Below are 26,260 nucleotides of genomic sequence, written 5' to 3'. Positions count from 1 at the left end.
TATTGAAGTTAAAGTAACAACTCTGGCACTACCATATGTTGAGTGTGGGTCTCGGCGTCATATCCAGTTTACGTTATTTTAGCAAACCGCATAATTCTATGGTGCGGTTAAGTTAATCTAGAAACTTCTTTGGTAGTTAACTTGTTTGTATATGATCTCTTAACTTTCGTCTCAGTTGTTTTGTTAGGATCACTGTAAAGTATTTGGAATTTAGTTTCGTCTTTACGAAGATCAAATGTTTTTGTTCATAACTACTAACCCTTTACATCTGTCCGATCTTATCTTTTAAAAATGATTTTTACGAGTTAACTGTTCTTGGGTACAAGTCAGGCTCGACTTCGTTACTTATGTCTCTGCAACACGTTCCCGACTCTTTTATTCGGAAGGGAATAGCTAAACAGGGGCCATAGCGCTATAATAAATCAGATATGAAGGGTTCCTGATGGAAATTTGGAGGGGGGGGGAAGCATATATACACACAGCTTTGAATCCATGAAAAACAAAGATATATTTTAAAAAGGGGGAAATTGGTGAAAACACCATCACAGTCATAATTAATATTTGCTTTCTTTTTGCCCACACCTAGGATTAAATCAGATCTACAACGACTAATGATGAATATTAAAGCTCTGATGATAACGTCAATGTTATTCAAACAAACCATTATTTGTTATTAAAAATACGTTTTTCAGATGTTCCATTTTTTTGTACATTAGTGTATGCGCGATGTGATCATACATTTGTGTTGTCAATGTGTAGAAGTCATGTATTGTCAGTTAATAACCGATTTAGAATATGTTTTATTACTTTATTTATGGTACTCCAATAAAATATGTTTTATTTCCCTTCACCATCTGACTACTCTAAAATAAAGATATTTCAGTTTTCGTTATATCTAGGTAAACTTTACAGCCCATCATCTTCACATGACTTTTATTCATCATTACAGAGAACAAGACAATGGCCTCCAAACTTGCTCATAGACAAAAACAGTGGAAGAAACATCAAAAAAGGATGAATGGTTACCTTTCCTGTAACCACAACAAAGATGGTATTTCATCTTCGTCACTTGATAATGAACATTAAACTCGTTTCTCACAAGGGAACCAAACTGTTTGAAGTTACAAACAAATTCGTCACGTAGCGTCAATGTTCATTTATTGTCACGTTACGAGGCCATTAATTTTGGCATCTTTTTATTATTATTAAAGTGCAGATGAAAAAATCCAAACTTATATTTTGATTTAGTACACAGAAAAATTTGCCTGCAGTAATATAACTATTTTGAAATACGTTATCGATAAATATACATACGTTCATTCCACCTATTTAATGTTGTGAAGTTTTGGTACTTTATGTATATCTGATGTATTGCGAAATATGTTATCGAATATTCTATGTATTATTGTATAATACCTACTTCATTTATAAAAAACTAATCCTGTAATAAGAGAAGGAGCTTCCTGATAAATGAAACTAAAAATATGATAACGTAATCCGAGGTGAAATCATTATTGAAAGTAAAAGAGTTGTTCACATTTTAGGCTCACACAAACATGTAAACAACTATTATCAACTTGTTTAAAATATTACACAAGAAAGTTTCCTGTGATAAACTTCAGTTTAATCAATGAGTAAGATTCTTTGTATATTGTACAATATAAAATAGAATAACATACATATTTGTAATGTGAAAGCTTAACATCAGTTTGCATTTCTGGATGATGTGTTGTTTCTCCCAGATTCAAACCCTAGTACTCTCTCCATCTACAAGCACATAGCTTAATCCACTATTTCTATTCTCTCACGTGTATTGTAGTTCAATTACTTTTCAACTATATAACTCACTTAAATACACAAACCTTTGACAAAACAGCAAAAAGTACACGTTTATTTAACAAAATATTTTCCTAAAATCAATTAATTTCTTGCACGTCTGTTTGAAACACCAACTGTGCTAGGTATTTTCACCATGGTTTGTTTATAATCACATATTTTAAATTTACTCATCAAAAGATTCAAGCAAGTCTCAAATACAATTATTTTTTGATATCTTTATACTGTGCATCTCTAATACAAAAACAAACATTGTTCTTTCACACTTACACCTTTCTACTCTTCCTGTGGAAAGTTTTGGAAAAGGAAGTGGCATCAACTAGGTTTATCATTTAGTGTTTGTTCCAATGATATACACCCAACTCTTGCACATCCTGGGCCAATGATATACACACAACTCTTGCACATCCTGGGCCGATAAAAATCAGTTTCTAATCGATCATGGTATCAAATATGTTATTCAATGAGTGGTGTTTTTATTTTATAGAAAAATATATAAAAATTACTCTATAAAGTTATTAATATTGCAAATAAAAAATATACAAGTAATGAAATACAATTTGTTTATAACAATAAACCCCTTTTAGTGTAGGATAATATATACTGAACATTGATCTCTGGGACTTTAATGGGCTACTTTCACCATGATTCTCGAGTTGGATAACTTATCAGCTTCTTTACAGAGAAGACAATATCATCCCATCAAGAAACAAGAGAGGAAGAGTCCAATACACATTTCAAACCTGTAATGTTTACACTGTGTATCAATATATCTCTGTTGTAAAATGAATTAAACATCACCAAAATACCCGATATATTATCTTGTAATATTATCAGTAGACATGCTGAAATACTAAAATGTGCAATATGTAGTTATCTTGTAAACTGCTATCCTACAAAAGTTTATATATTAAAAAATTTACCAGCCACAAATAAAACAGACAGAGAGAGAAAGTAAATAAATGTTAAACATCCAACTTTGGCAAAGGTCAGAAATTACTACAATATTTTACAAAAGGCATTATTTTACACTTTTTTTAGCACAGACAAAGTTTTTGCTCATCATTAAAGATGAAAACAGTCCTGCAACTTAAGACAGAATACTTACCAAACACCCAGAAGGTTGCCACCGACTGCAAACTTTTACCCAAAGTGAAGAGATATATAGTAAGAAATATAATTCATCAATTACCACTGATTGTCTTTATTAGTGGGAATATAAAATAACCACAAGTTGAAATGTATACTTAACTATACTGATTTCAATATGAAAAATGTAGGAGATTCACTACTACTATACAAACTAAGTTGTCAGCATAGTTGATGCCCAAATTCTGGTGTGTGAAAACCATCTCTGATAATCCAATTGCTACAGCTAGATGCCACAGTGTGACTGAACAACATGAAATACTGGTAGTGTTCAAACAAAATCTTATCTATCAGAATGAATATATTGCAGCAAGATTTGACACTTTGGTCTGTTTTAAATTTGAACTTCAATTATATACAAAACTTCCATACTCACTTGAGAAACTGAACAATAGTAGATATTACTGCTTCTACTTCAAATAATATATTAACATGCTCAGTACTGTGGTACTTTTATATGACTTCTTCATTACCTTAGAAAACTATGGAATTTAATGACAAATAGCAACTGAAGCTTGGAATGTCACAATATCACAGCAAAAGGAATACGAATAGATATTCAGCTGTTGTGATAATAAACTTATTGTAAATATCTATGACAGGCCTAACACAAAGTCTGGAAGTTGGAACTTTCTACTTGCATATTTCAATAATATCTACAATGTACCTTGCCAGTGTATCAATGGTAGGTAAAACCCAAGACCTAATTATAATAATATGATAAAGGTCTACATCTGATTGTGGATAGTCAGTATCTTATTACTGTTGTTATAAAGCTGTTTATAAATATGTATTTGTTTGTAGTTATGCAGAAAGCAATACAGTGGACTATTTGTGCTCCGTTAACCATGGGCTTCAAAACCCACTTTTGAGCAGCACAAGTCTTCAGACATACCATTGTGCCACTGGAGCAAGTCTATAATGATGATATTAAACTATAGCTTGTGTATCTTTTACATCTTCGGTAACAGAATATATATATATTTATCCCTTTGTAACTGTCTCACCATGCAATTTACCAGCATTTATTGTTATCAAACTGACAGGAGCTCTAGGGTTTGGTCCATACATAACTTTGGAGCACTTGAAATACAAATTGGATAATATGTTTAAAATACTTATATTAATAAGAAGGCACTGGCCAGTAGGAATGAATTAATAGATAAATACATGTCAATATTCAGTACACTTGAACATATATCCTCAATCACGTCAACCCCTGAAGCTAATAAAATAAACACTATATGTAATCCTCTAATAATTTTCATAATGGTTGTAATGTAGTTAATTGTAAATGGTTAGTAACTGTCTTCTAACATTATCTTTCCACACACAATAACAAGCTTCTTATAATATTATTTTTCATTGGCAAGTTAAAAACGTTACTTTATATGTTAATGGATACAATAAGAAAGTAATAAAAATGTGACTTTCCTATATTATCTTACATACAAGTTGGTCATCACTTTCCTATAATAATCATCTTAATACTAACTGACTGTAAACAATGATTTATAATACTGTTTCAATTCAACTTACATGCAGTATTTGTAACTTCCCTCTAGAAAGAAGACTTTCATGCGAGTAGAAAAGTGAAGTAATAATAATAAAAGTTATGCCACAATTTATCCATGCTGAAGTGTGAACAAGATATAAATAGCTCTACAGATGTTCAAGATATCAGTGTCTGAACAAACTGTCAAAACTGAATTTAAATTTACAAATGTTGCTAGGTACATGTTAAAGAATAATTTAAATAAAACCTACAACGAACTGTGATTTCTGTAACAAAAGTGATGATACAAACAGAATACACATTGTAGAAGTTGTTTCAAAATTTAACATCTATAAGAAAAACTAATGAAAAGGTCAGATTGCCTTACAAAACAGTACATGTCTAATCCTAAACCAGATCTGAATTTTTTTTGGCAAATCAGAGCTCTGTTTGTTATTGTTAAAACTCACATCAGATATGAAATCAAGTAGTAGCTCTCCAATAGTAAAGCAATGAAATATCGCAAGACCCTGTTTGTTTGTAACCTTTGATGCTTAAATAACATATTACCAGGTTTCACCAGTTTAGCCTTTCAGTCAGATGTTGACCACCATACACTGCTACAAACACCAAAGCACAAACAAGCTAAGTTGCAGCACATAAGGCTTAACATAATAAATCAAGGCAACACTTCTTCACTAGATTGGTTTATCATTAATATTATCACAAGTTTCAGCACTAACTCAGAATATTTCATATACAGTTCTAAATGTTGAAAAGAGTTAGACCATAAGTACATAACTTAAAATACATGAAATGACACAAAAATACTTCTTGTGACAAGAGATTTTGTCACACAGCCATTTTCACAAGCAAAATATTGCAACTTAAACTGAACCAATTATTAAAAATATTAACCCTTATTATTCACATTAAAAGACTTACTATTCAGTGACAAGTCTTCTATGCATAGCACAGTTTGCAAGGGGGGGTGAATATAGGTGGTCATACAGTCCACATTGTTTTAGACTAGTTATCACTAAATTATTTGTACATAATACATATAAACTGTTTTTGAGCATTCTAGAAAAAGTCAAGGAATACAAAAAGCTAACTGGTATATCATAGTACTTGTATATATGTGACATTCTTGCAACAGATAATCAAAATTAAATTAATTTTAAGCAAAACATGAACTGTTAGCTACAAGTTTATAGTAAATATTGAAGAACTGCAAAAAATTAAATGTCTTGGAATTATTTTGTGCTAGAAATTCCGAAACCACAAAGCTGCTTGCTTATATCAAAATACAAAATTATAATTTGTAGGTTTAGATAAATAGAAAATAAAGATTAAAAGAAAAGAAAATATCATTTCGAACTATAACTTGGGATACAGAAGTTAAGTCTTTGATATTTGTACGTCTAAATTCGACAACTGCAAAAAATTTCTAAAATTTTATAATTATTACAAATTTAAAAAAAAAATCAACAGCTATATATACAGGCTTTCAAAAATAAACACTATTTTGTATGAATAATTTTGGAGTTGTTTGGAGACAAAGTTCTGAGCACTCTGTTAACTACATGAGACAATATTTCAACTGAGCACAATAGTGAAAACTACACAATTTCTTGACATGCTGTAAGAATCCTTCCTTTGTATGTGGTAGCAGATACTATTTAATTTTGTTCAAACCTATCACTACTAAGGAGGGAAAGGTTGAATGGTTCAGGGTCACTAGTTCAAGTAACAATGAAATTCTGATGAGTAAATTACAGTCACTATGCATAATCGTTGTATTATTTTCAGACATTCCATACTTGTACAATAATTTGTCAGGATTGATGTGCTCATAACAGCACTAAGCAAAAACAAATAACATCCCATAACTGTTCAAGATATATTTATAACCTGGTTCTACAAATTTTCACTTAACTTTTCCAGTCTTTTTAAGCACCTGTGCATATTCTGAATCATTGTGCATGAAATGTGAAGGAACATTGTTATCTGAAGAGTCAAGGTTTGGACCTTCAAGAACCATCAGTTCTCTTGTTGGCCCTTGAGAGGCAATCATGTTTGCATACTCAACACCCACCAGTGGATTAATATCTTGTTTCTTGGTTGTCTCTTCATCTTGACTACACTGTTTAATGTCCACTTCTGAGTACCATACAGTAGACTGATTAACTGGACTGAACAATTCACTTCCAATCTTGGTTGCTTGGGATTTGTTAACAGGATTTATTTTTCCATAGATATGCCTGTTTGTAGGACTCAAACTAGAATATCTTCCACCAAAATCACTCTCTTTCTGTTGGGATATTGTAGTAGCTCCTTTGTCAGAAATTACTTTCCCACTTAGTGAAAAACTGCTAATGTCTTTAGACATATCTGTTACTAACAGTGTCCTTATGTCACCTTCACTACCATCTTTTGGTTCACTACGGATCTCTTGTCTACTTGCATTTTCTTCAAGAACAGCATAAACAGGTTCTTCACGACATTCATCTTCACACTCTCCTGTTGTGGGTTTTTGTCCATCTTCATCTGGTTCATCATACAAAGGTTCAGTGTTTTGCAATTCTTGGACATCAAACTGTATGTTTGAACTATCTGGTTTATCATATACATGTTCTACTTTAGGTACTGGTTTTGCTATATCTTTGGTTGGTGTCATTTTGCCGGTAAGTCCTTTACTTTTTCTTGGAGGTTTAGTTATAGGAGGGAGAGGTTTAAGATTCTTACTCTTTGGATCTTCATTTCTGAATTCAGGGGAACTCTTGTTAGTTTTATAATGCGGAGAGGTATCCCTGATCATTCCTGTGCAGGCTTTCCCCACTTGAGTAAGCATGTGGAGATTCTCATGGCTTGCAGCTGCCTGTTTCCCAAAGCAAGTGGGTCCTGAGCCACCACTAAAATTTTCCAAGAGGTTAACTTCGCTCTGAGACATTTTCAACAAATTAACATGTGCTGCAACACTCTGAAATACAACATTTCCATCTTTTGTTTCAAATATAAACAGTCCTTCACCAGAAGTACATTTTCGACCAGCTTCAATGGAAAATTTTGTTGAGCTACTTCCATAGCGACGGATGTGTCGAAATGGCCAAGTGAATAGTAGGCGACCTACCTGACCTTGTGGACCTTTTTCTCCCAAGGAGATATTTACAGAAGTGACAATTAAATAGTAATCACCCGATAATGCACACCGACTAGAAGCTTCTGTTTCTACAATGTGAACTTCATAAACTTCGGCTGTAAAGAACAAAATAACCCTAACTTCAACTCTACATTTATGAAGAAAATAATAAAAACAAGGTTACTATTACACTTGGTTGACACAAATAACTAAACTACAGCTAAAGCATAACAAAATTTAAAGCAACACACAGTAAAACACTAAAGAATAATGTTTTAACAATGTTCAGGGAGGACAAGACCTACTGGACCATCTAGGCTGCTCCATCCTTTAAATAAAAAAAATAAAGAAAAACTCACAGCAAGCCTTTATTATCCATGTAATTATCAAGCACATTTAAAAGCAACTAAAAAAACCAAACATTATCTTTGAAAACCAAAAAAACCATCTTAGCTGCAAATAACCCCTAGCCTGAACAAATTCATATTTATATGTCCCCTAGTCCTACTAGTCTCAGAGCTAATAATAAAATAAAAACTCTTTCAGACCCCTCTGAGTGTTATTTTAAAGAGAAACAGTTTCAGAGATCTCAAGACAGCTGGTATGGGTGTTAAAACTTATTAATAAAGCAGAGAACATTTGAGATACATTTTTTACTTCAAGTGGGTTCTTCATCATCAAGAATTTCAGAGATCTTAACCTTTCCTCATCTCAAAACCCTTCAACTGTAAACACAATTCTAGTAACCCTCTTCACAGCCAACAAGACCTTAATATCATAAGCAAATGTAAGTAATTTATTTACCATCCCTTCAATTATGTTATTAATGTAAATTAAAAAGAGCAAAGGTCCTAAGACTGAGCCCTGACATACACCACTTGTCACATTAATTTAGTTTGACTGAACTGCATCTATAACAACCCCCAGCTTTCTTCCTTCAAACCTTTCCTCTACCTAGTTAGTTAACTTATCCCTCATACCTAAAGATAATTTTGTTACAAGCCTGTTAGGTGGCACCTTGTCAAATGCTTTCTTCAAATCCAGTTAAACAAAATCTACACAGTTGTACCTTCACCATTATCCACACAAACCTTTTCAAGGAATGTTAAAATATTTATAAGACAAGAATTTTTCTCTTAGTGAAACCATGTTCACTATCCAATAATAATACATCTCAACTTTGTTAAATGAATTTGCAAAGTGTCTCCTACCAGAGTTCAAAACTTTTTCACAACTAACATTTGTTATCAAACCTTCAACTATTAAATATAATTATTTTTCTCTTACAGTAATTTTTTAAATAATACTATCTTATAATAGCATGGCATTGATACTAATTTACCAAATCTGATCAGATTACAGAAAGCAATGAACTGTTACCACATGTAAAATACAACAGACTAAAGAACCAACAGGTTCGTGGATTGTTACTGCTAGTAAAAAAAAATTACATACTGTATGTACATCACATCTTTACTGAACTATCCATAATACCTTTCACAGACTACAACTTCATTAAAAGTGCTGCATTTATGTTAAAGTAATAAATAAATAAAAAATGCTGTAAAATTTATTAAAACCTGTACTATACATAATAAACACTTGGTTTCTCCGTTTCCAACTTTCATATGTGCTATGTCACTAACACTTTTGTATTTTCAAAGAGATACAAGAGTTTTGTCCACTTACGAGCATTCATAGAACTATACAGTAGGTTTTCCTCTTGGTGTACACCAGAACTACTGGGTTGTGGGTTATGTTGGTTTGAACAAGCATCCTGTTGGTAACTGGAAGCACATGATGACAAAGGAATACCAAAAGCAACACTCTGAAGACAAGTGATCCACTTTGTCATCTCCTGAAAACTTTCTGCTGAAAACGTGTGTGTGTGACATTTTGTTCTAACCTGAAAGAAAAATTCTGGATGGATGAATTGCTTTCAGCAAAGACTAAAGGTTAAGTCATGTTTATAAAACAATAAGAGCTTGTAATAAAACACACATACAAAAAAATAGAACTGAAATACTTTCTTTCGTGATGGAACATTTCGACCTTCTTAAGTCATCTTCAGGTTAACAAAGAGTGTACAACTGGAATATTGACGAAAACAGAGTGAGAACTAATGCGATTCCATGGCCAGTAGAGAGCTAAGCGAGTTGGTATTAATAGTACATTTAATGTACTGTATAGGTTCTATGTGATCCAGAGCAAGAGAAATGGCGTACAATTTGGCAGGGAACACAGAAACTGCAGAGGGAATTCTGCATGCAACCACCAAACCACAACAAACTATGGCAGAACCCACAGAGTTGCCTGATTTTGAATTATCTGTATAAATGAAAATGGAAGGATGGTTTAAAAGTTTGGAAAATAGAAGGCAGTACTTCCAGTTGGGAATATCAGCCTTCTTCAAAGGACTCAAAGAAAGATCACATTTGGGGATGGTAATAAGCCATGGTGGGATAGGCTGACCAATGGATACAGCAATGTTATCCAAGGAAAGACCCAATTCATCCATATGTGTCTGGATACAAATTCCAAAAGGAACAATGGCAGACTGTCTATTCTGAAAAAGCATGGCCCACTGAGGAAGGAAAACACAACCCCAAGTGGGATGCTGCAGTATAGATAGAGATTTTGAAGCATACAGTAAAGACAATTGAAAATAGCAAAGGTGTAGAGCTGGTTCACGAGACTCGGTGTACAAACTCTGAACTGGAGAAGTGCTAAAGGTTCCTGTGCAGAGCCAAAGCCCCCAGTGGTGAACAGGATCCAACATCTTCAAAGCCGAGGACAACCTGTCAGAGCCAAAGACTAGAAACCTATTGTCCACTTTTGATCAAGTGAGGGCAAAACAAAATTTTAGCACAGAACATCAACTTGCTCCCCAAAAGGTGGAAGAGAGAACATGGAGGGTGTTCAGTGCCTTTGTATACTTGACACTTGGCAGCTTGATGTGTGGAATAAAGATCAGTTTATGGTCAAAGGGACCAAAGGAAGCACAACTTCTCTGAAACTGAGATTTGGATCAGAGTGAATATCCTGCTGGTAGCAGAAGTGCATGCAAACGATTTTAGAGAGAGAAAAAGTAAAACTGTTTGCTGTGGTCCATTTTAGTAAATGACTGAGGGTAGTCTATAGCTGCTGTTCAATAAACCTCATGCTTGGTGAATTGACCACTGATGGATTTAAATCTTTATATTGAAAAGTTTAACCCTCAAGACAAAGCCCTAAAGAACTCAAAGTTTCTGTGGGAAAAACTGGGAAAGCATTGAACCCACAGACACTTGGAATCATTAGTCCATTAAAAATGGGCAAATGGTCACACAACCCATATGAGTGAAGAACTAGCAGGATGACATACCTCCACGTGGCATCAAATTTTCTCAAGGTCAAAAAATACAGAAACAAGATGTCTTTTGAGAAAGACTTCCCTGATTGGCATTTCAAGTTGAATTAGATGGTCCATTGCATAGAGCTGTCATTGGAACCCACACCGAGTAAGAGAGATGAGGTTGTTTGATTCAAGGAACCAAACAAGATGCATATTAACTATCCTCTCTAAAGTCTTGCAGAGACAACTCAAAGCAACTGGACAACAGTTGAAAGAATCTTGGTATCCTTACCAGGCTTAAGAAAAGGGAGGACAACAGCATGGTACCAAGCATCAGAAAAACATTTTCCTGCCAGATCTGGTTAAAAAAGCCAGAAAAATTGCAAAAGAAGCAGGAGAGAGAGAGTTGGCATAGCATCTCAGAGTGAATATCAACAGATCTGACTGATGTACAGCCAGACTAATGAAGAGCAAGGTAAAGTTCCACCAGCATAAAAGAGGCTATTATAGTTATAGAGATGATCAGCATGAAAAGAAAGAGGTGATCGCTTTGCCAGTGTCTTGATAGCTAAGAAGGTGAGGGATGAAACAGAAGTGTTAAATGCATAAGAAAAGCTTTGGTGGAAGGTACTGGCATGCTCTGGACATCAGCAAATTCTTGGCCATTGGAGAACAAGATCAAAGTAGGGACGGAAGTAAACTGTCCACTGACCTATTGATCTTGTACCATATGACTTTGGAACTGGTGGTAGAAGAGATGCTAGATGCATACTTAATCCAGGATTCCTTTTGGGTTTGATGTCTGGCGTGTCCACCTTTAAGTTTTCTGTGCCATATGGCAAGCAGGATTCCGCCATGGACGAGGTTACTGTAAAAAAAAAAAAAAAAACGTATTGAGGAATACATTGAGCAGCTGCCTGGACAATGTAGTCAATCACTCACTGCTGCCATGCAATCACTTAGCAATGGCTTACAGGTGATGCCAGGATCAAGTTTTAAGAAAGCAGTAAAAGAGTGCCAGTTGGTTTGGTTCAACTTCAATTGATGCATGTGGGTTTGGTAGCATCAACCATGACAAGTGTCTCTCAAAATGATAGGAAAATTATCACTGCCCTATGGTTACTGTCAATCTTCCAAGAAAAGTAAGAGAAATATAAATGAGAGCAGAGAGAGGGAGCAATCAATAGCAGTAAAATAAGTACAAAAACCAGTATTGATGAAAGTTTGTGATCTGAAAACATACACTCTATGGAACAACCCCTCCTATCTGTATCAGAACCACCCCAAAGAGGACTATATCCATTAAAATCCTCCAGCATTGAAAAGGGAGACAGGAGGGCATCAAGGTTTAACTGATCATAGATCTCTTCAGGAGACAGGTAGATAGTACAACTTGTAATAATAAGACTCAAAGAAACATGGATGGCTACAGCCTCCAAGAGTGTATCATGTGGTAAAGACAGGATGGGCACACAATGATCGACCAGTAGTGCCAACCCTACATCACACACTGAAAGTTTTGTACAAAGAAAACTGCTGAAAAATGACTGCATCAGCAGGTTTCAGAAATGTTTCCTGTAAGAAGAGATGCACAGAATGGCAAGAAACAATTAAACCCTTGATGTCATCCACATTTGAATGAAAACCCAAACAATTACACTGTATCCAAATAGCCATTTTTATTTATGTGGAGGACAACAAAATGGGGATCCCTTTTGTTTTCTACCACACTTTTCCTTTATTGGACAGAGGTCCACTGACTTCCATGGATCCTTCCCTGGGTCGAGTGGGCAGGTCTCTGTCTGTGGACAAAGATTTCAGTGAGTGAGGGCATGAACAAATAATCATTTTGTATCCCAGGGCTGCAGAAGAGGATAGACCAGAGGAAACACCCATGCAGTCACTGGAAGGAGTGGTGGAGACAGACATGGAAGGAGATGTAGATTCGTCATTTACTAACAACGGAGGGCAAAAGACTTCAGATGTTTTGCAAATGACTATGCTGGTAGCACAGAGAGATCTGTCTGCATTCCTACTGTGGCAGTGAAACAGAATGCAGCAACATATGTTGCAATGGAGTGGTGAACAATAACTTCCAAATCTCTGGATAGGAGTTATTGTTTATAGTCTTCAAACATTGCACCTTTTTCTCCTCCACCCACTTAAGGCAAGAAATAGAGTAAAGGGTTGTGAACCACTACAGTTAATACAGTGTGGTTCCAGTTCTAACTTGTAGGTGTTGTGGTCTTTGCCACCACAATGAGCATGTTAAAGAAACACGATATGATGTCTTTGAGTGACTGAAGTACTAACACTGAAACACTTTAGAGGGTTTGGAATATACTGCTATATCTAACAGTTCAGATAATTTGCTCTGACTATGGCAGGTGACATGGTGATGTAAATGTCAATATCAGAACATTAGTAGGCATTGCAATTCCTTCTTTGCACATGGAGATTCAGCACACTGCAGAAATACCTTGGCTGGAAAAACTAGCAAGGGTCTAACTTAGAAATGTTTTTTAAATTTCTCTCAACTATAACACCTGTGAAAAAATTCAAAGTTTCACGTGGAGTAACCTCGATGGGTATATCCCCAATGGCCTTCAAAAGAAGTTTGAAATGTTGTGGTGAAGAGGTTTTAACCAAAATTTCTCCAGAGTGTAACTTCTTTACTGACTTTGGGGGAAAGGGCAGCAAGTCCCTCTAATCCCTTTGCAATAAAAAAAAGAAATGTCTGCCCTAATGCTTTTGTGAATAAGGAATGCATAATTGGAAATCAAAGTACAGAATCTAACTGTGATGGTAACTGTACAACAGTTGTACATGCATGATCATTTTCCAATAATCTGTTGTCTTGTTAAAATTTTATTTTTTCATGAATGGTGTATCCATAATAAAGGCATTGGCCCCACCCACTACAGAGTGCTACGAGTGGATGCACAACAATGCCAAACAAGGTCACTGCAGCAAAACCAAGGTTTAATGAGCACTATACCCAAACACCAGCATCATACAAAATGTCAACAATACCTGTTGCAAACATCCAACACTGATACTCAGTTGACCCTAGGCTAAGTGGACCAACTGAGCAACCTTGGATCCTCTCATCCTTTCCAAGGGTTGCCATGCATGGCAAACACAAAAATAGATGGATGGATGTTCAGATTCCAGAGGAGGTAAACTAAAAGTACAGATCCTTTTCTGGGAAGTCACCCCTCACCATGTACAGGAATCCACCCCAAGGGGGGGTTTGAAACCACAAAAACTGGACATCAAAAAAATAATGGTAACAAGTGGGTATTTTCTGAATACCTTAAAAATAGGTAGAAATTGGCATTATGCAATTCATGTCTTCAAAGAACTAATAGAATCAGTATAAATGGTACAATTAGTTGCCATTTAGCTTCCATATAGTCCAAGACAAGCATGATCAAATACAATTAGGTAGAGAACAAAATTTTTAGAGGGAATCCTGCTAACAACCAGAGTTCTTTGCAGAACTCCGAGTTTAGTGACTTTGAGAGTAAAAAGAAACACGTTTGTTAAAAAGAAGTCAATAATTCCAGGAAGTCTCTTTTCATCTTAACTCAGCAAAGGATCATTAAATTAAACAATATTAGATTCATCTGAATCAAATTTGATTGCATACAAACACCAAAAAGAACTGCAATAGATTATTTACAACAAAAAGCATAGCCCTCTCAAGTTTGAAGACATATTGTCAAGTAAGAAACTGTTATTGTGATTGGAGTTTGCAACATCTATCCTATTCAAGTTTGGTTAAAAAGAACCAGAAAACATTGAAAATGATAGGAAAGAGATGGTATTGTATTTCATACCATCTTCTTGATTGTCTGACATACACCAGACTGATGTATAGCAAGTTGAAATTCATCAGAATTAGAAAACTTTTGGCTGAAGCAATGAGTTCTTTTAGCCCATGAATTAATGGCCAAGAAGGCAGAGAAGCAAGTGGAGGTGCACCTGAATAACAGGAAATCACTGGAAACTAACTAAACAACTGAAATGTTTATCTTTGTTTTCTTTTCCCATGAAAGCCAAAATGTGTATGAAGTTTTTGCAATGGCTTTAGTACAACAGAAAAGCATTTTAAAATAAGAGTACTAGGGAACAAGCTATTGCTGTGCAAAGTTTAAAAAAAAATCATAATTCTATTGAAACTGATATTATTATTACCTCTTTGAATTACATTTCTTAGACAAATCAGGTGTTCCTTTAAAATGTTTAAATACCAGATGAAAAACGAATTACTAGCCAATGATAAAGACCTTCAAATTTACACTTCATAAACATAATTCTGCTGTGCAGATTTCAAAAATAATATTAACTTTTACTATCATGTAAGAATGTTTTACATTTTGGAAAGAAATTATTTCACTTACCACAGGTGATATTTTTTTTCTTATGTTTATTAACAGAAACACAAAGAAGGTGAAGAAGAGAAAACATTGATGTCAAACAAATATTCAACCTATTCATCCTTTTTTTTAAAGAGACATTTACACCTTTCAGTCTCAAAACTACATGTTTTGGTCCATTTTTTGTGTCTGGAAAATCTGATTTCAATGACCAGCAGTAATTAGCCATCATGCTTATGTTCCATCTCTGTGATACCTTATCTCCATTTTCCCAATGTCTTGATGGAACCCCTTCCCTTGTTCTTTACTGATGACACAAAGATTTTCAGCAAAATTGTCAATACACAAGAGCAAGAAATGAATTTCCAAGCTTATGTTACAATCCAGATCTTTGAATTTATGAAGCATGTTATTGAGAATATTTTAATAATTTGGGTTCTTGTTTACTAAACACATGTTAATGACATCTTTGAAGACAACTCATGCTTCTTTCCTTTCAACCCTCCTTGTTGTCCTTCAGAACCGTTAATTGAAAATCAGTTTCATAACCTGATGCCCAATAAAAAAGCAATGTTATGTTTTCCTTCTGAAAGACCTGTGAATTGGCCAAATAGATACTTGAAACAGTCAGAATCTTTATCTAAGGTTTAAAAAAAAATTGTTTCATCAAGCCTACTTTTACATGAAGTGGAGGCAAGAGGACTTTCTTTGTATTAGTCAAACTTGGTATTAGGTTGACTATGCGCAGACATTGCTTCTTTATCCATTGTTAATTTCGTCTTCTGCTGTCTCATTCATCCAAAAAACACTGAAACTTTGCATAACAGGGTTATTGATCCAACAACATACAAATGACTTTTAAGTTTCCATAAAATGTTCAATCATCTTTGCATTTCAAGAAGTTAGAATTTTCTCACATTTCCTTCAAGTGAACAAACTGGGCATTAGGAACAAATGCATATGTGTTACCATCATAAAGGAGAACACATTTTAAACTTCTTGAGAAGAATCAATGAATATTCTTCACTTGCTCGGTTCATATACTGTAGCTCTAAGCATTAGTAGTAATTCAGTAACACTGTTACAATAAACCAGTGAACCTTTTTAGGAAATGTACAGTATAAACTCTTTCTCACAATTTCTGTACCAGTAAAATGATGTCTTTGGAGAAAGTAAGTTCTTAGCCTGAAGTCTAGGCCCCAAAATTTCTTAAGAATCATTTAAAAGGCTCTAATGTCTTACCAGATTATTAAGTTCACTTTGTGTGGATAGTTATGGGTAACCAGGCTTTTCAGGTTTAAAAACAAACCCCATCATCTGATGTCAATAGAAAGCAACAGATTTTATAGCAGATTAAAGGTTCAGATAAGAAATTTCCTTATTATTTTGAGTGTTGCTGCCTCGCACATTACACGAGTAAAAACATAAGTCTTCTCCATGGTTTCTAAGCTCACACCAGACTATCGGAATTTCAAAAGGCAAAGACTTTTTGGTCAAAGCAGTGCACACTTTGTCAGAGGTCCCAATATTTGTTTTATTCCATAATGTGGAATTGAGAGACATCGTTCAACCAACAGGACCCTCTGCTCCCCTACACAGGTACAACAAACAAATGGATAAGTGTTTGATTCCAAGAGAAAGTTCACAGGCACCCATTCCCCAAGACCTTCTTATTATGCACAGGAATCCATATCAAAGAGAATAATAATAATAATAATAATAATAATAATACAGTTTAAAAGATAAGATATAAATCTGTATCAGTGTTTAATTTGTGTCAAATGAGAGCAGTTCAGTCAAGAAGAGTTTTTTGAGAAGAGGTGGGTATCTATCAGAAATACAATTTAGTTAAAGAAATATTAACTTACAATACAATATCTGACCTCCCCTCAAAAAAAGCTAGAATCCCACACTGAACAGGTGGAGAACTAATGAGATCCCCTTTAGGAGCACCCACAGGAAAACCATGGGGCATACAAATAAAGTAAAAACAACATACCCATGGAAGACCATGCCATCACTTCCAAATAAAGGTATACTCTTTGCCCTTTATGAAAGTCTTGCCAAGTGCACAGAAACAAAGAAAGGAGCCCATCAAAAGTTATATAGAAATTAAAGGGAACCCTCAGTAAAAACTGGATATGGTATGACAGATCATAAATGTGAGTTTTACCTTATCCACACCAGATGACATTTAGAATTGTATATCAAGTCCATGATAGGAAAAAAAAAAAAAAAAAAAAGAGTCTTCTATATTTCACCTTGGATATGGTTACTGGAAGAGAGAGAGCCTCTGCACCAAGGATCCACATCATCATGTAAGCACATCCAACCCAGCAATTACCATATCTGCTGGGAATCAACATCTTGAGAACGGTAGAAAAATATTATCCAGTTTTCTACTGCAAAACACAGTAATTATTTCCAACAATGCACAAATATTATCCAGTTTATTACTGAAAATCCAATAATTATTTTCAACAGTCCACAAAAACATATCTTCAAGAAACCAAACACATTTTTACCTTTCTTTCTCTATATTATTCTATAAATAGTTTTTTTTTTATGCACACTGTTGTCACTTAGTATTAATTTGTATTTCATTTAAATGATGCTCAAAACAATTAAAACAAAAAAAACTTACAAATTTCACACTCCACAAGAAATGAATACCTTATAAACTATTCATTTTGTGCATCTATATTCTTAAAATTATCCAACCAACCTACCGTTATCTTTAGTACATTAAAACAACAGACCACTCCAATATATTGTTTAAAAATATATAAAAGTATAATTAGGCTCTAATCTAGAACTTTGTGGATGTCACAGACTGACAATTTACGACACCATAAAACTTCTGAACGTCACAAATAGATTACATTATGTATATCATGTATACCATTAAAGATAATAAAGAAGCTGCTGATCCATCTAGACTAGCCATGTGCAATGAATGGTTCATAGGATGGCTTTACCTAGCCCAAGGAAAAAAAAAAAAAAATTGAATGTTACTTTAATTCACCTAAACATTTCCTGTTTTTATAAGAAATACAGATACTCATCCAAGTTTGTTTGGTTTGTTTTGCTGATGACACTCAAACCTACTGTTTATACTTATGGTAGTAGTGCACTATATTTTTCTGGATTTCTAACTACATGACAAGGGCCATTAAAAATAAGCTAAGCTAGTCCATATATTTCTCATGGAAATGAAGTTTGTACCAAAAGGGAAAATTAACATTTCTGTAGAAAAAACAATGTAATATAATACATCATTTGGCTTGCTATTAGTTATAAACTGTATAGGATTAAACATCAGACAGAATTACCAACAAATTCTGAAAAAGAGAGAATGTAACAAGTACGTTCTTATTTTCTACTTTATGGTTCTACAATCAATCAAAATTGAAGGTTTGAAAAATTATGATTTGTTTATGCAATGACAATATTATAGTGATTAACACAGATTTCATGTTGTACTTATTGAAGGGGTGGTCAATAAATTACAAAAGAGAAAATGTTAATTCTCACATAATTGTGATTTTTAAAAGATATTACTTATAAATTTAAAAAACTTAAAAACTTATACAATAATTTTGCTTTTTATGGTGTGATCTACAAGTGCACTTTAAAACTGCTACCTAGTTAATGCCCAATCTAGACTTTCATAACCAATAAAATAAAAAGGAAAAAAACAACAAAATAACTCAAAATTAGCCCTTATTCAAATGTTTACAAATTCTTTAAGATCTCTTACATTAACTACATCCACCACATACGAATACAACTAAATTCAAAAGCCAATTACTCTAATAGAAAAAAAAAAAACTTTCTTGATTGAAAATGACTTCTGTCAAAATGTATACGTCTTCCTAATCCAATCATTCTCACCATTAAATATGGAAAAAGATGACACATTAACAGTATCATTTCCTTTAACAACCTTGTACATCTCAAAAAGGTCCTCTCTCTTTCTCTTCCTGTGAGCATCAGACAGATAAGCTACAGATTAGCAACCTTATACAATGCTTGTATCACTAAAAGTTTCATATTCCTTTATCTTCCCATTTACTCATGTACCTACATGAAATTACTACCCAACAAAAAGTTTGTTATTACTAAAAATGAGAAACTACTAGCATAGCAAGTTATTTTGGGTGGCACTTTAAAACTTCTAAAGTTCTGACACTAAAAAAAGGTCTCAAAAACCACCCAGAAACAAGAATTACAATGAAAGCATTCATAGCATTAAAATTACCTCAAAAACATTAGCTTGTTGTTTCTGAGGTGCAGCAGTGATTTTCACACAGTCAGTAAGGATGAAAATTTTACTAGGGGCTTGTCGCAAGAAGTGCTCTTCTGTTTCAAAACTTTCCAGCCTCTGGATTCCATGTTTGCTTGCTGTGTAGAGACCATAGAATCCTTTCTTCCACGTTTTCTTTATTTTTAGAGAAAAAATATTCATTACCAAACTAAATAATATGTCTACCACCTAAACATCATCTTCATTTCTTATTATTTAACATAAGATGTTTTTCTTTGAAGTACAAAATGTTTTAACATCTCCAGAACTTGCATGCCCAAATATTTGTATTAAGTACTTTTTAAATAAAAATGTACTAAGACTGTGGTAAGGTTTAACATAACAGTTATTCACAAAAATAAAGAATCAACACCTCTATACCTAGATGTATCTGCAATAACACCTCTTTAATAAGACTTCCATCACATCTCAAAATATTTTAGTAGACAGTAAAGAAATATATAAAATATGGTAAAATGGCTATTATTTATATTGAAAGTTATTATTGAAATGGTGTTATGCTACAAAAATTAAGTTGCAAACTTCTCTAATGTTTATATTCACTGTAATGAATTTTTTTTTAATCTCAGATTACATACAGAAATTACTACAATGCATATACCTGCTCAATCTAGCTATGCACGGAAGTTTGTTAACACATTATTGTGTAGTTGTTAACATAAATCTGACTGTTATAACCCTACAACATCAAATGGAAATATATGTAAGTTAATATATAGAACTTATGGTTGCATCAGATATAGGTTTACAATGCCCAGAAAAATATCACTGTTCAGACTTAGCTAAGCCCATAGATGATACTGTTTCAAGTTAAGTAACAGTTGTCAAAAGTGTAAGTGAAAAACATATTTGGTATATGAATGTTCTGTACAGTTCTTCCATTCAAGAGTTTAATATTTGGTAAATACTAAGTGGGTAAACTGTGTACATGTAAGGCAAATTTTGGTAAAAGATCTGTTAAGAAATAACAATATTAAATAAAAACACAAATTTGAGACTTAATCACCTTGACAGTTACTCAAAACCATTCATTCCAAGCTAGTCTCAAGATAAACTCATACACTGCAGCATTTTGCCCAAATTTTACACTGTGTACTACTACCATTAAATAATGCAGGTATAGCCAGTAAGACATCTTGAACTTTGGTCTCCTTCTTCTAACACTGGATTGTGTGCAATAACCACCATACCACATACAAATTATAAACCAGTGAAGCCAGATTACAGGTAAAGGTTTTGTATGGATTTATAATAAATTATTTTCATGCTTCTAGGACTATCAAGCCAAATTATTAGTGATTATTGCAGTTTATGCAAATCCATTTTATTTTTTACATCTTGGTAGTAAAGTGCAAGCATGAAAATGTATAAAATATATAAATAGATGTGACTCGAGATTAATTTTATAATAACTGAAATCTTTGAGAAAAAGTGACACCTGTAGTCTAAAAAATTCAGAAACATAAGAATGAAATGAGATTAATACACCCAACAGTACCAACATACACAGAATTATTTTTAATTATAAAAACACATGTTTTGACCAACAAATTATAGTAATGCCACTATTTCTGAAAACTGGTACATCTTCCATTATCCCTGCTTTATTTAGACTTTCTGTGCTGAGAAATCATATTTTTTTTCTCTATCTGAACAGTTACTAGTGATTAATACTACAAAATACCATAAACATGTGAATGGGGGAGAAATAGGTATAACTTCAGATCAAGATATAACGGCAAAACATTAAAATCACAAGTTTATTTGACATCTTTAGATAAATATTTGTAGCATGACAAAACTCTGCAGTAATCTAAACTATGGTCATCAATTCTGTGTCATCATGTATGATAAGAAGAAACTTTTACCCAACAAGAAAACAATAACAGAGTACATTCTAAAGGTTCAACAAATAATTTTTACAAGTACTTAACAGCCCAACTAAACATGTTTTATTCACAGTAGCAATTTATGATCTCTAATATTTACTAATTTTGTATTAAGTTACCAACATTCAACATATATTTATTATCTCTAATATTTACTAATTTTGTATTAAGTTACCAACATTCAGCATACATTTAATGACCAATTAACTTCTTATAGTAATCCACTTCTTATGCTTCTATCAGCACTTGAATTTATTAATAAGTAAATTTCAAAAGACCCAGAAACTTAGCACTTTTGAATAGCAGTCTACTTTTTTAGGAGTAATTAGAAGAACAAACTGAGAGATCTTTAATTAGTCCTTTATTATTTTAAAATCAAATAATATTACTAATCGTGTATCATCATAAAGAAATTTATTACTGAAATTATACAAGTAAAATATTGCATATCCAGCATTGTTAGTAATAATTTTAAAAACTTCAGACAAACACTCGTACAACTTACAGACATAAAACCTAACAAATAATAGTGGGAACATATTGTTAGGTCAAGGAAAAACATATTCCTTAACTTATTAAACAGGTAGTGCTGGAGAATTATGGTTCTCAGCCAAGAAAAAGTGAATAGAAGATCACAGTTGCATTTTTATAAAATGTCCATAAACAAAATACAAAACTAATACAATCTGAGTTTGCATGATTTATTTCAAAGCATCTGTACTTTCTCTAGTTGTTCATTGACTTTAAAAAATATTACAATGATTGCTGAACCTTTCTTCTGGTTATGATACATCATGAATTAGTAAATTTTTTTAATGTCTACATTTGTTAGATGTCGCCACCATAGCATACAGCTGAAAATAACTTGAAATAGTTACTCTTTAAATGGTAATTTGTGAATCACAGACCAAAAGTGTTCCTTACAAACAGTTAACTGGGGATGACCATAAATTATTGTAGACATGTTAAATTATCTATATCTTCTGAAGCATTTACCATCTATCCCCCTTAACAAACTGAAATGACACATTCCTTATTTTAATATTGACTATATTAATTTATAAAATATTAAATTATTAATTCCAGTCTGATATAATTATTCAATCTTCTAACCTTTTAATTAATTAACAGAATTGTAGTGGAGAAAAATTAATTATTATTTCACTCTTTTTCATTATTTTGTAAATATTACTTTTGATTTAATAAATACTCTATTTGGTCTAATGATAATCTAATTATTTGTACAAACCAAAGCAACCACTGAACATATGTTAAAATAAACAGTTTCAGTTCAAACTGGATGGACTATTAAGGATTAGTTATACATCAAACAATAACTCTTACAGTAAAATTTGTGGTGCATATTACACAATGCATAAACTAATACATAGATATGTCTACCCAAACTTAACCAGTATCATAATCACAAAATTATCGGGTATTAAAAAAATACTATACATTGTCTTGGCAACAATTTCCTTCAAATAATAGCACTGGGCATAAACGGACAATATGTTGTCCTGACAACAGTGTGCTACACACATCGTTTGGTGTGACTAAAGCAAAAGAATGTGTGCTACAATAGTCTGTGATAAAAGTGGTAGGAAGGATTCAACAATTAGATCACACAGAACAGATGAAGGTTACTACTGGTACATACCTATCAATAATGATATTTCAAGTTTACAACCATTGTGATTACAATATCTTTCCTATACATTCACAGGTAGGCTTATACTTAATTTTTAAATTTGTTTGTTGAAAATTTTTTATTTCAATTATCAATATAAAATGAATCCATGTATACTAGTTTGATATTACTGGGATGAATTTCTATCTCACCTTGACATGGATTTCTTACAGTCTCAGATTACCAGGTAAAGTGATAATTTGATATAAATTACAGCCATTTTGAAGTATTGTTCCAATGGGAAGGTTCCAGGTTATAAAAGGGCAATATACAAATAACATATTTAATTGTTTTTCATTAATTATTAACTGCATATTTGAACTTGTGTAAACCTGCTAATTTTTAACTATAGAATTCAATGGTGTGTATATATGCATCTAAGCATAGTTTATTTAGTGTTTAGATTTAGGTCTAACCCAAATCTCTCATGTTAGCTGAACTTTATGATATAATAAGAGGTTTATAAGTTAGTAAAATATAATTAGCAGCAAGAGTGTCATACTGACAATTCAATGCCAACATTGTAGGTTTACATTTTCTTACACTGGTATAAAAGTCTGTTTTCATGTCCATTTGTTGAGCAGAACTACTAATATCATTAATTACATTTTATACTTTAATTTTATATAGTCTGCTTACTTTTGATCATAAACTCTTATTATTTAACCAGCTTAGTGGTCTTAGACTAAAGTTAACATTTTACTCTTCCACCTGCAAATTGTTATAAATGTAAGTCATGATATTTTAAGCTCCGTTTTTGACATTGTTCAACACTTTTGCAATTTTCTGAACAAACTTGTTTTTTTGTAATATAGGTTAAAGCTATGAAACAATTATATCAAAATAAAATAAAACTTCATACGTTAGTCTCCAGTGCCAAAAGATTCTTCTCACATTTTTAACTTTAGTACTGGATTCTATTAATATTTATAACTATCTCAACAATATTTTAAATATATTGCTCACAAATAATTATATATTAACTTCAACACTAATTCAAGTACATGCTACATATAACTGTAAATTATAATGAAAGTATTAATAGTAATAACAAATTATTATTATAATTTATATGTATTGTGTGTTTTTTACTAAAAGTTCCAGTGACGGATATGTTCATACAAATAATATTAACAGGCGTAGCGTCACCATGCCTTCCCTACGTGGATAATTTAATCTACACCTACTTCCGCAACATACCATTTCACTTTATTTTGGTTAAGTAAAATAGGCTTAGGGATCAATTCTTACAAACCTTCAACAGACTTATTCCTTGAGGTGGAGTCCAAAGGTATCCAGTTAGTATAGCTTCTTCTTTTTCCATAATTTCTACGATAATCCAAAAAGATGTAAATAAAGCATTAACACTGCCATTACTTTAGTATATATTTAAATAATAAAAATCGTACACGTCATAACTTTGCAATAACACACCATTTCTACACCTACTATTATGCTAGAGTTACTGGTAGTCGTACTACATATCATGCCATATCCTATTTATTCAAATGTTACAGTCAATTTATTGTCTCTGGTTTATTTCGCGTTCCAATTGATGAGAGAAGGGTGTTGCGCCACCTATTGAAATAGAACTCATAATTCATTATTTGTTCAGCTTAACTTCAGTATCTATAACAGTATAAAACCTATATGATGTAACGTGTTTACACGTACGCCATTAGTGCTCGTGACTGATTTTGAGTGTCTTATTTTTTTATTTTAGACTTTAGTATAGTGAATGGAACGGCCTTAATGATAAACAGATCCCTTGTTGTTTTTAAGTTGTATATACTAGACTAAAATAAAGTTTTACTTTCATTAAACTATATTTACAATCTATAATATGAAGACAAAAACTGTTCTTCTGTAACGCTACCTCAACTACTGCAGTAAACGAGCGACACGCAAGCTGTACGAAACGACAGCACTTTCTACCGTGACAAACAAGTTTTTCTTTTTAAAATTATTTCAGTCATTTATATATTTATATATAAAACGGAAGATACGCTAATTTGGGCATGTAACTAGATTTGAAGGTAGGCTCGTTGAGATGGTAATGAGTAATAATTATTATATTGAATAATGTGTATGCGCTTCGACCTAATGTTTGACCATTTTAAACATTTGTTCCTTTGTAATTAAGCTAAGACTTTGATAAACTTTTAATACAATGTAGTACAAAATGTCTACTAAAGAATATTTGTATTCGCTCTTGGTTTAAATCCTTTGAAATGAAGTGCGTACGCATTTCGATGTTGAGTTTCACGCATTTTCAGGATTGAGAAAAACTGATTATTATTATAATGTATTTTACTGAGGACATCAGGAGGGTTGAAAATCTCCTTGCTAATAATTGTCATTATCATTGGCATATGTTGCCTGTCTCATTTAATAAGCATATTACTGTCTGACTGTGAAGAAGATGGATGGGTGAAATACTCCTAAAATTTGCTGGTTAAAAGCGATAGTATCCAGAAACATTACATTTTAGAAGAAACCAATATCAGAAAGAAAGAATGTTGTGCAAGAAACACAGAAATGACAAAAAATACTTCCCAGTGATTTAATGTAACAAATCGCCTATTCTTCTTAATTATCTCAGGTTCTTTCATATAATAATGACACCAGATAGCACACAACTAATGACAGAAAAATATATTTAAAAAAGTAAAAGAAAGAGTTACATGACTTAATCGATACTGATGTGAAGTTGATAAACGTTTAACGAATTAACAAATTTTCTAACTCCCTTATAACTATATATTATTAATTTACTGTAATGCTTAGGAGATAAAAGTTTTAATTAAATATGATAAAATACCAAAATATTTAACCCAAAAGCATTTATGGGCTAGATACGAAAAGACATTTTCAAATTACAATACTCTATAAAACCAAGACTTCCTAGTGGCTTAGCAGCAAGCCTGAAAGCTCATAACGCTGAAAACAGAATTTCGATGCTTGTTGTGAACACAGCAGAGACAGCTTTGTGCGTGTCTTCTTATACAAAAGCCAC

The 26,260-nt window shown here is 32.9% G+C and overlaps 1 protein-coding gene across 7 annotated transcripts; it reads right to left on the bottom strand.

The window, feature by feature from the left end:
* Positions 1-1,602: 1,602 nt before the first annotated feature.
* Positions 1,603-25,185, bottom strand: LOC143223748 (uncharacterized). Of its 7 annotated transcripts, none has more exons than XM_076452126.1 (5): positions 25,121-25,185; positions 24,500-24,573; positions 19,600-19,779; positions 9,312-9,528; positions 1,603-7,738 (listed from the first exon to the last, which is right to left on the bottom strand). In XM_076452126.1, the coding sequence occupies exons 2-5, from the start codon at positions 24,566-24,568 to the stop codon at positions 6,411-6,413; spliced, it is 1,794 nt and encodes a 597-aa protein (XP_076308241.1). In that variant the 5' UTR covers positions 24,569-24,573; positions 25,121-25,185; the 3' UTR covers positions 1,603-6,410. The 7 variants fall into 7 exon arrangements, with proteins under 7 accessions (XP_076308241.1, XP_076308245.1, XP_076308243.1 ...); XM_076452130.1 differs by lacking the exon at positions 25,121-25,185 and adding an exon at positions 25,078-25,096; XM_076452128.1 differs by lacking the exon at positions 25,121-25,185 and adding an exon at positions 24,679-24,865.
* Between the last annotated feature and the right edge of the window lie 1,075 nt (positions 25,186-26,260).

This window comes from Tachypleus tridentatus, chromosome 8 (assembly GCF_004210375.1).
Source record: "Tachypleus tridentatus isolate NWPU-2018 chromosome 8, ASM421037v1, whole genome shotgun sequence".
Taxonomy (NCBI): domain Eukaryota; kingdom Metazoa; phylum Arthropoda; class Merostomata; order Xiphosura; family Limulidae; genus Tachypleus; species Tachypleus tridentatus.
Note: the sequence above shows the minus strand (reverse complement) of the source record. Positions and strands in the feature narration are given on the sequence as shown.